General features: G+C 34.5%; 1 protein-coding gene across 5 annotated transcripts in view; it reads right to left on the bottom strand.

The window, feature by feature from the left end:
• CERT1 (ceramide transporter 1) overlaps positions 1-15,936 on the bottom strand; it is a 118,862-nt gene that overhangs the window by 99,991 nt on the left and 2,935 nt on the right. For all 5 annotated transcript variants that reach the window (XR_012130540.1, XM_037000292.2, XM_073235010.1 and 2 more), the window contains exon 2: positions 13,050-13,184. Coding sequence is in view for 4 of the 5 variants with exons in the window: in XM_037000292.2 (XP_036856187.1) it covers positions 13,050-13,184 (135 nt within the window). In the remaining variant the exon portion in view is untranslated. The remainder of the gene's footprint in view (positions 1-13,049; positions 13,185-15,936) is intronic.

Here is a 15,936-nt window from a genome sequence, read left to right as displayed (position 1 = left end):
GCATTAAACTAAAAAGTTTCTGTACGGCAAAGGACACCATCAATCGAACAAAAAGACATCCCAGAGTATATGGGAGAATTTATTTGTAAAGGACATACCTGACAAGGGGTTAATATCCAAAATATATAAAGAACTTACACGCCTCAACACCCAAAAAGCAAATAACCCAATTAACAAATGGACAGAGGATAGGAAGATAGTTCTCCAAAGAAGAAATTTAGATAGCCAGCAGGCACATGAAAAGATGCTCCACATCACTAATCATCAGGGAAATGCAAATTAAAACCACAATGAGATATCACCTCACACCAGTAAGGATGGCCAGCATCAAAAAGACTAAGAACAACAAATCCTGGTGAGGATGCGGAGAAAGGGGAACCCTCCTACACTGCTGGTGGGAATGTAAGCTAGTTCAACCATTGTGGAAAGCAATATGGAGGTTCCTCAAAAAACTAAAAAAAAAGAAATATCATTTGACCCGGGATTTCCACTCCTAGGAATTTACCCAAAGAATACAGCTTCTGAGATTCAAAAAGACATATGCACCCCTATGTTTATCACAGCACTTTTTACAATAGCCAAGATATGGAAGCAACCTAAGTGTCCATCAGTGGATGAATGAATAAAGAAGAGGTGGTACATATACACAATGGAATACTATTCAGCCATAAGAAAGAAACAAATCCTACCATTTGCAAGAACATGGATGGAGCTGGAGGACATTATGCTTAGTGAAATAAGCCAGGCAGAGAAAGACAAGTACCAAATGATTTCTCTCCCTTGTGGACTATAACAATGAAGCAAAACTGAAGGAACAAAATAGCAGCAGACTCAGAGACTCCAAGAAGGGACTAGCAGTTACCAAAGGGGAGGGGTGTGGGAGGGCAGGTGGGGAGTGAGGGAGAAGGGGATTGAGGGGTATTATGTTTAGTATACATGGTATGGGGGACCACAGGGAAAACAGTGTAGCACAGAGAAGGCAAACAGTGAATCTGTGGCATCTTACTACACTGATGGACAGTGACTGCAATGGGATATGGGTGGGGACTTGATAATATGGGTAAATGTAGTAACCACATTGTTTTTCATGTGGAACCTTCATAAGAGTGTACATCAATAATACCTTAATAAAAAATAAAAAAACAAAAAATGGTACTGTCATTTGGCAGTTTCTTATGAAGTTAAACATATACTTACCATAAAACCCATCAATCTCACTCCTAGGTATCTACTCAAGAGAAATAAAACCATATGTCTGCACAAAGATCTATATGCAAATGTTTACAGCAGCCTGATTATGGTTGCCAAAACTGGGAACGAACTTACATCCACATAACTGGTCAATGTATAACAAACTGTGGTACATCAATATAGTGGAATAGTACTCTACAATAATGAGTTAGGAATACATGAAACTACATGGATGACTATCAAAAGCATGAAAAGCCAGACATAAAAACATGCATATTGTATAATTCCAATTACATAACATTCTGGAAAAGGCAAAACTACAAGAATAGCTGTTGCCAGAGGCTGGGGATGGGGAGATAACTGTTTACAAAAGGGAAGGAGAGAACTTTCTGGGATGATAGAAACTGTCTATATCCAGATTGTGGTAGTGATTATAGGACTGTATATATCCGTGAAAACTGTTAAGTGTATACTTAAAAAGGGTGAATTTTTATGCCTCAGTAAATTTGATTTTTAAAAAGGCACATGTTCTTAAAACAAATAATAAATAGCGAAGCAAGGAAAAAACAATCTGTCAAGAACATGCAGAAAGCAAAACATATAAAGGGTTAATTACATAAATGTAGTTAATAAAACCTCTTGGCGGAAGGAAATTGCTTATACAAAATATACGAGAATCTGTTGAAATATGACATCCCACATATCCTAGCTCTAGTAAGTCACTGGCATCTTTGTTCCCTTTAATAAAAGGCTTTGCCAGCTTTGCTTATACTTCAATTAAAAAAAAAATTTTCAGACTTTATATTTCCAATACAAACATTTCACAAAATACACAAAGAAATTTGAGTGCTTTTTATGTACTAAGAACTATATCTTTGCTTTTAAATTATTTTAGGACACATAATCATCCCATACCTAGATGGTATCTCCCCATCTTTTAAACAGATAAGGAAGGTGAAGTTCAGAGAAATTTAGTAATCTGCCCTTTGGCTATAAGAAGTCTAGCCAAGATCTAAACCCGTTTGACTTCAAAACCCATAAATGATATTGTAAGCATTTTAGGAATTGAGATAAAATACTAAGGGGATATTGTGCTAAGTAAACCTCAAAAGACCTTTAGGAAAACTAAGAAAACAAGTCTCTTGCTAACTATTTCAAGCAGGCAAATCTAGAAAATAATGAATATTCCTTGCTTTAAGGAAACTTGAATTCTAAATAAAGATCATATTTATTACAGAGATATAACAGAAGGCAATAGTAGTAAATCACAAATTTTAAAGAGTTGATTTATAAATACTTAACAGTTATGTTAAAGTCTTTCACAAAATTAAATGCATCATATATGCATTTTTCCTATGCTTAGTGACGTGATAATATGACACCAGAGAAAAATCAGGACACTTGGGTTCTAGTATTAACTCTGATACTTTGTGTCAGGGGTTTAATTTTTTTCGTGTGTACCCCAAATGTATATGTTGAATCCTTAACTCTTGAGTACTTCAGAATGGGACTTTATTTGGAATAGGGTAATGATTAGAGGTATAAATAGTTAGGATGAGGTTGCACTGAAGTAAAATAGGCCCCCTAATCTAATATAACTTGTGTCCTTATAAAAAGAGGAAATTTGGACACAGATACACAGACAGGGAGAACACCATGTGAAAATAAATGCAGAGATCAGGGTGATCAATCTATAAAGCCAAGGAATGCCAAAGACTGCCAAAACAAACCACCAAAAAAAACCATAAGGAACCAACCCTGACAACACCTTGATATGGACCTTTGGCCTCCAGAAGTGTGAAAAAATAAGTTTCTGCTGTTTAAGCCACTTAGTTTGTGATACTTTGTTATGGCAACCCTAGCAAACAAATACATTTTTTGATTATATAATTTGAGCAAAATTATTTCAAGACTCTGGGTCCTATATTTCAACAACTGTCCTTTTTTATATCTTTTCTAAAATCTCTTACAAATGTTTTAATTTCCAACTGTATCTGAATTATAAAAACTATATTATTTGAGTTATATTCACGAGACCTAAAGATGGAAGATGGTATTTCCAAATGTACTACTGATTGGACAAGATAAAAGAAATGGAGAAATTCTTAGAAAAGTAAAACCCTCAGTGATAGACCCAAAGAAACAGAAAATCTGAACAGACCAATGACCAGTAAAGAAATTGAAATGGTAATCAAAAAACTTACAACAAACAAAAGTTCAGGTCCCGATGGCTTCACAACTGAATTCTACCAAACATTTAAAGAAGAGCTAATAACCACCCTTCTTAAAAGTATTCCAAAAAGTAGAGGAGGGACTACTTCCAAACTTATTCTCTGAGGACATCATTCACTCTAATACCCAAACCAGACAAAGACACTGCAAAAAGGAAAATTAGAGATCAATATACCTGATAACCACAGATGCAAAAGTCCTCAACAAAATATTAGCAAACCAAATACATAAATACATCAAAAGGATCATCCATCACAACTAAATGGATTTATTCCAAGGATGCAAGGATGGTACATCACCTGTAAATCAATCAATACTATACAACACATTAACAAAAAGGATTAAAACCATATGACATTCTCAATAGATGCTGAAAAAGGATGTGACAAAATTCAACATCCAAAGGACACCATCAGTAGAACAAAAAGGCAACCTACACTATGTGAAAATGCATTCATAAATGATTTATCTGATATCCAAATTATATAAAGAGCTCATATACCTCAACACCAAAAACCAAATAATTGGATTAACGAGTGGAGGATCTGAACAGACATTTAACCAAAGAAGAAATAGAGATGGCTAACAGGAACATGAAAAGATGATCCATAGTACTAATCACCACAGAAATGCAAATCAAAACCACAATCAGATATCACATCACACCAGTCAGAATGGCCACTATCCAAAAGACAACAGATAACAAATGTTGGAGAGGATATGGAAAAATGGGAACCCTCCTATACTGTTGGTGAGAATGTCAATTGGTGCAGCCACTGTGGAGAGAAGTATGGAAGTTCCTCAAACAACTAAAAATAGAAATACCATTCAACCCAGTAATTCCACTTCTAGGAATTTACCCAAAGAAAACAAAATTCCTGATTCAAAAGATATATGCACCGATGTTTATTGCTGCATTATGTACAATAGCCAAGATATGGAAGCAACCTATGTGTCCATCAGTAGATGAATGGATAAAGAAGATATAGTACATATATACAATGCAATATTATTCAGCCATAAAAAAGAAGAAATCCTATTTGCAGTAGCATGGACGGATCTAGAAAGTATAATGCTCAGTGAAATAAGCCAGGTGGAGAAAAACAAATACCGTATGATTTCACTTGTGGAATATAAATACAAAGCAAAACAGAACAAACAAAACATCAGTAGAAACTGAGAAGGGACTGGTGGTTATCATGGAGGAGGGGTTCGAATGGGTGGGTGAGGTGGTTGAGAGGGATAAAGGGGCACAAAAGTTCTCAATCATAATGTAGGTCAGTCACAGGGAGAGTAGTACAGAATGCAGAATATAGCCAATGATTCTATAACATTGTCCCATGTTGACAGACAGTAAATGTACTATAGGAGGTGAGGATTTAATATGGGTAACTGTTGAACCACTGTGTTGTATACTTCAAACTAATATAAGATTGTATATCAATGATACTTCAATTTAAAATACATATATAAAAAAAATTCACCATGGACATACAATGGGGAAATGACAGTCTCTTCAACAGATGGTGCTGGCAAAACTGGACAGCTACATGTAGGAGAATGAAACTGGACCACTGTCTAACCCCATACACAAAAGTAAATTCAAAATGGATCAAAGACCTGAATGTAAGTCATGAAACCATAAAACTCTTAGAAAACAACATAGGCAAAAATCTCTTAGACATAAACATGAGTGACCTCTTCTTGAACATATCTCCCCAGGCAAGGAAAACAATAGCAAAAATGAACAAGTGGGACTATATTAAGCTGAAAAGCTTCTGTACAGCAAAAGACACCATCAATAGAAAAAAAGGTACCCTCCAGTATGGGAGAATATATTTGTAAATGATAGATCCGATAAAGGCTTGACGTCCAAAATATTTAAATTTTGTATATATCAAATTTTGTATATATCCACCTCAACAAACAAAAAACAAATAATCCAATTAAAAAATGGGCAGAGGAACTGAATAGACAGTTCTCCAAAAAAAGAAATACAGATGGCCAACAGACACATGAAAAGATGCTCCACATCGCTAATTATCAGAGAAATGCAAATTAAAACCACAACGAGGTATCACCTCACACCAGTAAGGATGGCTACCATCCAAAAGACAAACAACAACAAATGTTGGCGAGGTTATGGAGAAAGGTGAACCCTCCTACACTGCTGGTGGGAATGTAAATTAGTTCAACCATTGTGGAAAGCAGTATGGAGGTTCCTCAAAATGCTCAAAATAGACTTACCATTTGACCCAGGAATTCCACTTCTAGGAATTTACCCTAAGAATGCAGCACTCCAGTTTGAAAAAGACAGATGCACCCCTATGTTTATCGCAGCACTATTTACAGTAGCCAAGAATTGGAAGCAACCTAAGTGTCCATCAGTAGATGAATGGATAAAGAAGATGTGGTACATATACACAATGGAATATTATTCAGCCATAAGAAGAAAACAAACCCTACCATTTGCAACAACATGGATGGAGCTAGAGGGTATTATGCTCGGTGAAATAAGCCAAGCGGAGAAAGACAAATACCAAATGATTTCACTCATCTGAGGAGTATAAGAACAAATGAAAAACTGAAGGAACAAAACAGCAGCAGAATCACAGAACCCAAGAATGGACTAAGAGGTAAAAAAGGGAAAGGGACTGGGGAGGATGGGTGGGTAGGGAGGGATAAGGGAGGGGGGAGAAGAAAGGGGGTATTATGATTAGCATGCATAATGGGGGGGGAGAAAGGGGACGGCTGTACAACGCAGAGAAGACAAGTAGTGATTCTACAACATTTTGCTATGCTGATGGACAGTGACTGTAAAGGGGTTTGTTGGGGGACCTGGTATAGGGGAGAGCCTAGTAAACATGATATTCTTCATGTAATTGTAGATTAATGATAACAAAAAAAAAAGAAAGAAAAGGGGGGTTACTCCCTGATAGGATAAAACCAACTGCAAATCACTGATTAATGCATGCTTTAAATATCCTTAATTTTGATCATTTAAAGGGTGTCAGATGATCAGCTATGGAAGTACATTTTCCTGAAGAAACAAATAAATGAAAATCTATTCCCTGCTCAGGGTTAGGAAGAATTAATATTGTCAAAATGGCCAACCTACCCAAAGCAATTTACAGACTTAATGCAATCCCTATCAAAGTACCAATGGCATTTTTCAATGAACAAGAACAAATCCTAAAATTCATATGGAACCACAAAAAAACTTAAAAGGCCAAAGCAATCCTGAGAAAGAACAAAGCTGAGGTGATTATACTCCCTTACTTCAAGCAATACCTCAAATCCACAGTAAATCAAAACAGTATGATACTGGTACAAGAACAGGCCCATGGACCAATGGAACAGAATAGAGAGCCCAGATATAAACCAACACATATACGATCAATTAATATATGACAAAGGAGCCATGACAATACAATGGGGAAAGGACAATCTCTTCAATAAATGGTGTCCGAAAAACTGGATAGCTACATGCAAGAGAATTAAACTGGATTACTGTCTAACACCACATACAAAAGTAAACTTGAAATGGATTCAACCATAAACCAGAAAACTCTTAGAAGAAAACAGGCAAGAATCTCTTGAACATAAACATGAGTAATATTTTTTCAGGGCATGTCTCCCTGGGCAAGGGACACAAAATAAAAAATGAACAAGTAAGACTACATCAAACTAAAAAGCTTCTGCACAGCAAAAGTCACCATCAGCAGAATAAAAAGGCAACCTACAGTATGGGAGAATATATTCATAAACGATTCATCTGATAAGGGGTTAATACACAAAATATACAAAGAGTGCATGCGCCTCAACACCAAAAATAAATAAATAAATAACCCAATTAAAAATTAGGTGGAGGACCTGAGCAGCTGTTCTTCCTAAGAAATACAGATGGCCAACAGGCACATGAAAGGATGCTCCACGTCACTAATCATCAGGGAAATGTAAATCAAAACCACAATGAGTTATCACCTCGCACCAGCTAGAATGGCTGCTATCCAAAACACAAGAAATAACAAGTGTTGGTGAGGATGTGGAGAAATGGGAATCCTCTTACACTGTTGGTGGGAATTTTAAATGGTGCAGCCACTGTGGAAAGCAGTATGGAAGTTCCTCAAAAAACTGAAAATAGAAATACCATACTACCCAGTAGCTGCACTTCTAGGAATTTACTGGAAGAAAACAAAATCTCTGATTCAAAAACATATATGCACCCCTATGTTTATTGCACATTATTTACAATAGTCAAGATATGGAAGCAATCAAAGCATCTGTCAACAGGTTAATGGATAAAGAAGATGCAGTACATAACATAATGAAATATTATTCAAGAATAAAAAAGACATCCTGACATTTTCAATAACACGGATGGTCCTAGAGGGTATTACGCTAAGTGAAATAAGCTAGGCAGAGGAAGGCAAATCCATATGATTTCACTTATTAGTGGAATCTAAAAACAAAGTGAAAAAACAGCAACAGACTCAGAGACACTGAGAAGTTACTGGTAGTTACCAGGGTGGTGGGGTTGGGATGCACAGGTGGGGTGGGTGAAGGGGATAAAAGGGCCCCAAAATTCTCAATCATAGTGTAAGTTGGTGACAGGCATGGAAGTGCAGCATGGAAAATATATTTAATGGTTCTGTAACATTTTCTATGTTGCCAGCTAGTAACTACACTAGTTGGGGTGAGGATTTAATAATATGGGTAACTGCTGAACCACTGTGTTGTACATTTGAAAGCAATATTGTGTATCAACTCTACTTCAATAAAAAAAAGGCAAATGCACTACTGAACACAAGTTATTAGTTTTTCAAAGCATAAATATTAGTAGTGTAAAATACTAATTTCTTTAGAAATTCACAGGCAAATGCTCCTCAAATGAAAATTACCAACTAGCATCTTACCCAGTGCTTTTACGTGTTGCCTATACCTTCCTCTTTTTCCCTCAGTTTTTACTAATAATAATTCAATTTAGGAAAACCATACACTGATAAAAGACCAACTCCTTGGATTTCTCACTAATCTGGAGTTCTTTGTGTAACGATTATTTATGGTATTACTCATCTTTGGCAATATTCAGTTTGCTTAACATCATTTATATCATAATTTTTTACTTTATAATTCCACATTCAAAAAATTTTTATGTCTGACTACCCTTTATTTGGTACTTTTAGCATTCTTCATTTTTACTGTTATTTTCAATGTTGATTCCCTTCCCTTGCTTTTACAATTCTATTGGCTTCTTTAATTTTGCCAGGATTGTCTACCATTTCTCTTTTCAACTCCTACTTACCTTGGAGCTATTTGGCTTTAAATTTTTTTTAATCTAATAAACATTTACACTACCTTTCAATTTTCTTTCTGAAAATAATAGACTGTGAAATTGGCAAACAAATTTCCCTGTTACCAACCTATAAGAGTAACAGGAAATCCATTCATTTGATAATTTAAAAAGTTGTGCAAAATATCAGGTACACAAAGTCAGAAACCTAAGGTGAAACTTGAGACTACAGAATTTAGGCAAATTATTCTAAAGACAGTACTATTTCCATTATACTAAAAATCTCTATCTAATTCTCAAAACATCATCAATCCTAGTAACTGCAAATATACCACTTCTTTTATCTTTACAGAAGGATCATTAGCAGTTTATGGATTTAGTTGATGAAATATAAGCAGTATAATTTTAAACATGTTACAAAAAGAAAGAATAGACAAACCAACTGAACAGAAGGGAGACCAGAAACAACCTCAGACATGGGAATGTAATATATGATAAAGGTGACATTTCAAATCAGTGGGGAAAAGGTGAATTACTATTAAATTAATGGCATTAGAATATGTGGTTATTTATTTTAAAGAAAAGCTAAATTCTCCAATCACTCCTTACACGAACATAACTCCCACAGGAATCAAATTCAAATATAAACTGTAGATGAAAATACAGCTACACTTATATAGAATTTAGTCTTTGAGAGGGAAACGCCCATCTAAATATAACTGAATACAGAACCTGTAAAGGAAAAGGTCAATAAGAGTGTGTAAAAATTTAAATTTCTGTGGGCTAAAAAAGACTAAAAAAAAGAAAAGAAGAAATGGAGAAATGACAACCTGGGGGAAAATACTTGCTACAAATACAGTAAGTAGCAGATTATGACATCAAGAGCTTCTACAGATCAGAAAGAAACAGAGAAAAAAAAGAGAACAAACAAGTAGAAGAGGAAAAAATATAAATGAGTTATAAACATATTAAGTTCATCAACCTCATGAATAAAAAATACAATTTAAAATGAGAAAATAACACTTGGAGCTAGCAAAATATTTTAACATTTGCCAAAACCCAACTTCCTAAATACTTGAGGATATGGGAAAATAGAGACACTCACACACTATTGGTAGGATGAAAAGTGGTCCTCTTTTGAATGGGCATTTCACAGCAACTATAAACAAATTTTAAAATACATGTTTGTTTCAACGATGTTTCTAATATAACAAAATTAGACATGCTGTAAATGTCCAAGAACTGAGAAGTGCAAATAAATAAGACACAGTACTTTCATACAGCTCAACAGAATGTAGTAATGCCCAGTACATATTAAAAGACAACAAGGCACAGAACAATAGGCTTAGTATGATGCTATCTGTATAAATGAACATGAAGGATATAAACAAATAAATGCATGTATAGGCATACAAATTTTCTGGTAGGACAGGTCAGAAATTTAATTCTGGTTATTTCTTTAATGCAGGACTGAGAGTAAAGAGAACATTTACACTGTAAACCTTTTCATGCATGGATTGTATTTTTTTTACCGTAGGCATTTTATTAAAAAACAGAATTTAAAAAATAAACAACAGTTTAAATATCCCATAAACATTGCTTTTGATTGGAGAATTACAATGAACATATATTGAACATCTACTATATGGCAGGGACAGACTATTAAGCAAATAATTATTGAACTATAATAATGAGAAATTCAACTTTCTACAAACATTTATTTATTCTAATATAGACAGTTCATTTTTCACAAAATGAAAAAATACTGCTTATCTTCCTACTCACTTACTCCCAATTATTTCCAGGTAACAAAATTTTTCCCAAAAGAATTTGTTCTTTGAAAGCAGTCACTCAATTCATCATCATACAACTGAAGGACATAGTTTGAATAAATTGAGAATGACTTGATTATTAAACTAAAATAAGAGTGAATTTAACAGTGAGTTAGGGTTCCATCAGAAAAGGTGGGCTCTGACACAGGGTTCACCAATGAATAACATATGTTAATGAAATGAATGGTTACAGTATAGTCACAACTCTTCAAGTCCAGATTTCTTCACATACGAATACTAGCAGTTTCCCAAGGTGTGATGTGAACAAATTCAACACTGATACTGTCTTCAGAAATGAACTGATACAATAGCCCATATTTAAGAAAATCAAAGGATAACTTTTGAACAAAGTATTATATTTTTCTAATTTAACTCAAGTACATATTCTATTTGTAAACTTCACTCTGAGAATTTCACCAAATTCAGTTAGAATTTTTTTTGAAATATGTAAAAGTGAACTTGTGAACCCACAGAGCAAGGAACAGAATGAAAGTTGAATGAGTGCAGAATATATATGCTTGTGTTTATCCCTACCACCCGATTCACTGTATCTAAGACTACCACTCAGATTCTTCTGCCTCATTCATCTTTTTACCTGCTCTACTACTACTCAGCCCAGTGCATATTTCCACAAGGTCTCTTCATAACCTATCCTTTCAAATTGTTCAAATTGTTTCACTTTCCTACCCATTTCATTGCCTGTGTGCCACAATGAAGGTTCTGCATGCAAATACAGGTATTAAAAAAAAAAAAAAACTATAAAGAACTCATAGTCTTTTCCTGAGCAGATGCAATGTCAGTGTTTATTAATTTTTCTTCTTTCCCCAAATAAGGCATGCACTTATTTACTACAGTTCACAATTCAAGACAGGATAACTATATTTAACTCTATAGAAACTAGCACCATGCTCTAGGAATACTACTACAGAGTAGACAATAAAGATACAATTTTATCCTTCCCATTTTCACATCAACCATCAACATATTATTTTCAGAGACAAGCACTGAAACTAATAAGCATCGGACAATATGCAAAAGAAGGAAAGAGGGGAAAAACTGAGGAAAGACACTTCCATACTATGATGTACATTTCTATCTTCTAGCATAATGTTCTAGCTCAAGAGAAATAAAACTCCCAAATATTGAACTATATTCAATTTCAAAATATATTATAATGCACCACACTCCAGTCAAAATAATGAGACTTTATACTCAAAACATTTCTTTAAAATCTTCCCTAAGAATGGAAAGTAGCAGTTTCATTAATTTCAAACAATTCCTTTGTAAGTTTTTCCAACTCAATATTCAACTAAGCTTTTGTTCTCAAACTGAATCTACGAGAGGTGCAGAATTATGAAAAGTGATGGAAAATACTCTAAGATTTTCCTTAAATGTGTAACATAAACATGTATAAGTCTGATTAAGATGTCAACACAGCCAAAAGTACACCTTTTACTTTTATAAGCAATATAAATTCTATCAAAATGTGAATTCTCTTTCCATCAGTAAAATCTGATCAAGTTTAATGTAGTCATTTTTAGATTTTAATCACACTAGCTCCCTTAATAGACCTTTATTTAACTGACCTGCTTTAGCCAACACCTTTTCCCCCCCCTTTATTAAATATGCTAGCATACTGACCATTTTCAACTAGGATGTTATATGCTACTTCAGTATATGCAAGCACTTCTGAACCCACTAGCTGAGTTTGTGATTACCAGGTCAGTTGATCCCAAACTTGTTTATGCCAGTTTCTTGTTGTAGTCCTTACATCACTTAATTAGACATTACATAAGTCTATGGAAAACAAGTGCATAAAGAGGACTATTTCTGTATAAACTAAGTTGAACACAAATAAGTAGAATAACTTGATAAAGGTGAGTCATTCTTTTAAAAGGTATTGAATAAGATAAAAGACATCTGTAATAAAATATTAGGAAAAATCATAAAAATCGAGAAGAATCTATAGGGTTTTTCAAAAGTATCTGCAGGCTTTTCTTCCACTTTCTAGAGAAATCAAAACTGGATATTGCAACTCACACATTATATAGCTTATACAACTTCTCTCAACTTCGTACCAGAGATAGTATTAGCTTTACATTAAAAGTTAGCAAAAATAGAGATTTATGTATTTTAACTTATTTTTAAATGTTAAGGTATGTATATTTTTTTATTTTTCTTAACTTTTTCAATAACCTACTAAGCTATTTCATCTTGTCAGATATGAAGCCCTCTAACATCTCTTTTTCTGAAGCCCTTGTTTAGGGTTTGCTACCAACCAGTTAACTACTATCTATCTGTATAAAGCAGTAGTATGTAATAATACACACTCTAAAATAACTTTATGGAAATAGGTATTGGACTGTATACTCCACAAAGCAAGGGTATTTACACACTTTGTTCACAAATGTATCCTAAACACCAACTAGAACAGTTCCTGGTTCTATCATATAGCTGATGCACAATAAAATTTTGTTCAATGACAGCAAACAGGAACGTACCGTGATGACAGCCTTGCTAAGACAGATGGATCCTCTGCAGCCATACTCTGTCTCATCTTCAGATTTGTAGTAACTCAGTGTATTATTTTTCAAAACTACCCAACGATCCTGCCACCCATGAATGTAGTTTGTCCACTAGAGGGAAGGGGGGGAGAAAAACAAAAACTTAAGTCAGTATTTTAGAAATCCAGCTTCCTAAAACAGCAATCAATCAAACTTTAAAACCAAAATTTAGAAAGTTCTAAATTATAAACAGTAAAAATGATAAGAAGTGGAAAGTTAAGATTTTACAAAATTATAAATAAAATAGATAACAAACAAAATAAAACATTTTCTTCTAACATTTGAGAATAAAACTGAGGAAGATTGCAGCTAAAAATTCTTTGTTCTTTGTGTACTTTCACCCTCTCCCACCCCATGACACTTAAATTGTTTGGTCCCTGCCATAATTAACATATTCAACAGAAAAATAAGTTTGGTTATATAGTCTCTCATTTTCCTACACCAAGTACTGCATGAAGCCAATCATGGTGGAAGTTATCCTTATATGAAAATTTATGTTAACTACATCAAACTAAAAATACCAGATGGATCATTAATAAATCTACAACTTTATTTTTTTTGTGAACAAAACTCTGTATTTCATACTTAAAAGTTCATTCATTTCCCAATTTCTCTGAAGATCTATTTTTCAAACCCAAGAGTAATTAAGCAAATGAAAATTGGTTTTCAAAAACATTCTTGGATTATCTGTTTCAGTACCTATAAATGGTTTATGTGTTGCTAAAGTCTTGCTGCATACTGATCAAAATTAATAAACTTGCAAAGGCAGAAATGTGACCTCTATGCAAATTTTTGATTTTGCATATTTTTATGCTCTGGGGGTTTTAAGTATAGACAATTCCTGAAACTACCACCTAACTTCAAAAACTACCTGCCAAAGCCTGATTCAAAATGGTTTATTAAAAATATACCACATTGGCTCAGGCTCTTTACCCACTGAGAAATCTTTACTTTTCCTATTCCCTAATTCTGCATATTTGAGATGGTTCAGCTCTTAAATCTTCTAAGCTCCATCCATCATTACAACCCCTCCTTGAAAGGTCATCCATACTAGTGATTTAACTCATTCTTTCCTAAGAGCTCCCTAGTTACCATCTTGTTATTTCTTTTTTTTTATTAAGGTATCATTGATATACACTCTTATGAAGGTTTCACAAGAAAAACAATGTGGTGGGGGCTTATTAACGAGTGCCCCCACCATGACCCATTGCAGTCACTGTCCATCAGTGTAGTAAGATGCCAGAGTACCTATTTGTCTTCTCTGAGCTACACTGTCTTTCCTGTGACCCCACACACACCATGTGCACCAATCATGATAACCCACAATACCCTTCTCCCTCCCCCTTTGTTAACTACTAGTCCCTTCTTGGAGTCTGTGAGTCTGCTGCTATTTTGTTCCTTCAGTTTTGCTTCGCTGTTATACTCCACAAATGAGGGAGATCACTTGTTATTTGTCTTCCTCTGCCTGACTTACCTCACTAAGCATAATACCCTCTAGCTCCATCTATGTTGTTGCAAATGGTAGGATTTGTTTCTTTCTTATGGCTGAATAGTATTCCATTGTGTATATGTACCACATCTTCTTTATCCATCTTGTTATTTTTAACTCCCTGTGACTTACCACCACTTAGACAGTGACTAGAAATAATGATGGTTATATACAAAACTGAATTCATCTCCTCCTTTAAGGTGAGCTTCTTTCCTGTGTTCCTATACTAACACTTCTGCAATCATTTAGACTATAACTTTGCTCAGGGTATGTGTATTGTATGAACAACAACAGTGGATATAAAATCACATACTCAAGTATTTTATTACTTCTGTGAGTTTTGACAAGTTAAACTTTTCTGAACTTCAGATTCTTTGCCTGTTATTTGAATGGCTGAATAAAATGAATAATTTACTGTATTCATAGAATATACTCAATATCTGACTGCTCCTTCTCAACTTTTATAGCCCATCACCAACTACTGTTCATCTTGCCATTATATTATACCCTTAAATTTGGTTCCTCTTCTCTATTTTCAATCAATCCAATCAAATCATCAGGTTCCTGGATTCCTGAGAAGACTTAATAACCTTACCTCCAGTATCTTGTTTTTGTTTTTTGCTTCATAGCTCACATAATCTTATTTACTTGTTAAGCTCATTTGCTTACTTATCTTACACATTAATCTCATTGGGTTTCCAGCTCCAAAACTTACATTGCCTATAATACAAACTGTTTAGACAGGCATACAATCCTACCTTGTTTCCAATTACTGCCTCTCAGAAGGCTAGTAACCTTGTGGCTGTGGTCAAGTTACTTACTGTTTCTTTGTCAAACTCTATTCCTTACAAGTTGTTAAGATTAAACAAGAATAGACTTAGAACTCTGCCAGGCACACAGTATTTTCTCAGCCCAAGGCAAAGTTATGCATAACTAATGAAGCTTAACCTTCAGCACACCAGACTAGAAGAACAGAGTCCTTCCAAAGTGAAGGAAAGGGCCCCAGCAATTGTGTGTCCATAACTTCACAATATTTTCCTATAAAGAATCCAATAAATTACATAAGCTTCAGGATCCTTTATTCAGTAAATGTTAACTGCTATTGTCACACCTAGAAGCAGAACTTTGTGCTTCTCACCATAATCTTCCCTCACTCTTCCCCATTTATAAGAGACAAGGCAATAAGTTAGACATGGCAGGAGAATCAAAGATTTCTGCTCCCAATAATCCAGCAAGCTTAAATTCAAGAGGGGAAAAAAAATCTAGACTAAGAGTCAGAAGCCAATTACAAATAAAATGCTATGGAAAGTCAAGGGAAGGAGATCTGAAACAGCT

The sequence above is a fragment of the Manis javanica genome, chromosome 1 (assembly GCF_040802235.1).
Source record: "Manis javanica isolate MJ-LG chromosome 1, MJ_LKY, whole genome shotgun sequence".
NCBI classification, from domain to species: domain Eukaryota; kingdom Metazoa; phylum Chordata; class Mammalia; order Pholidota; family Manidae; genus Manis; species Manis javanica.
Note: the sequence above shows the minus strand (reverse complement) of the source record. Positions and strands in the feature narration are given on the sequence as shown.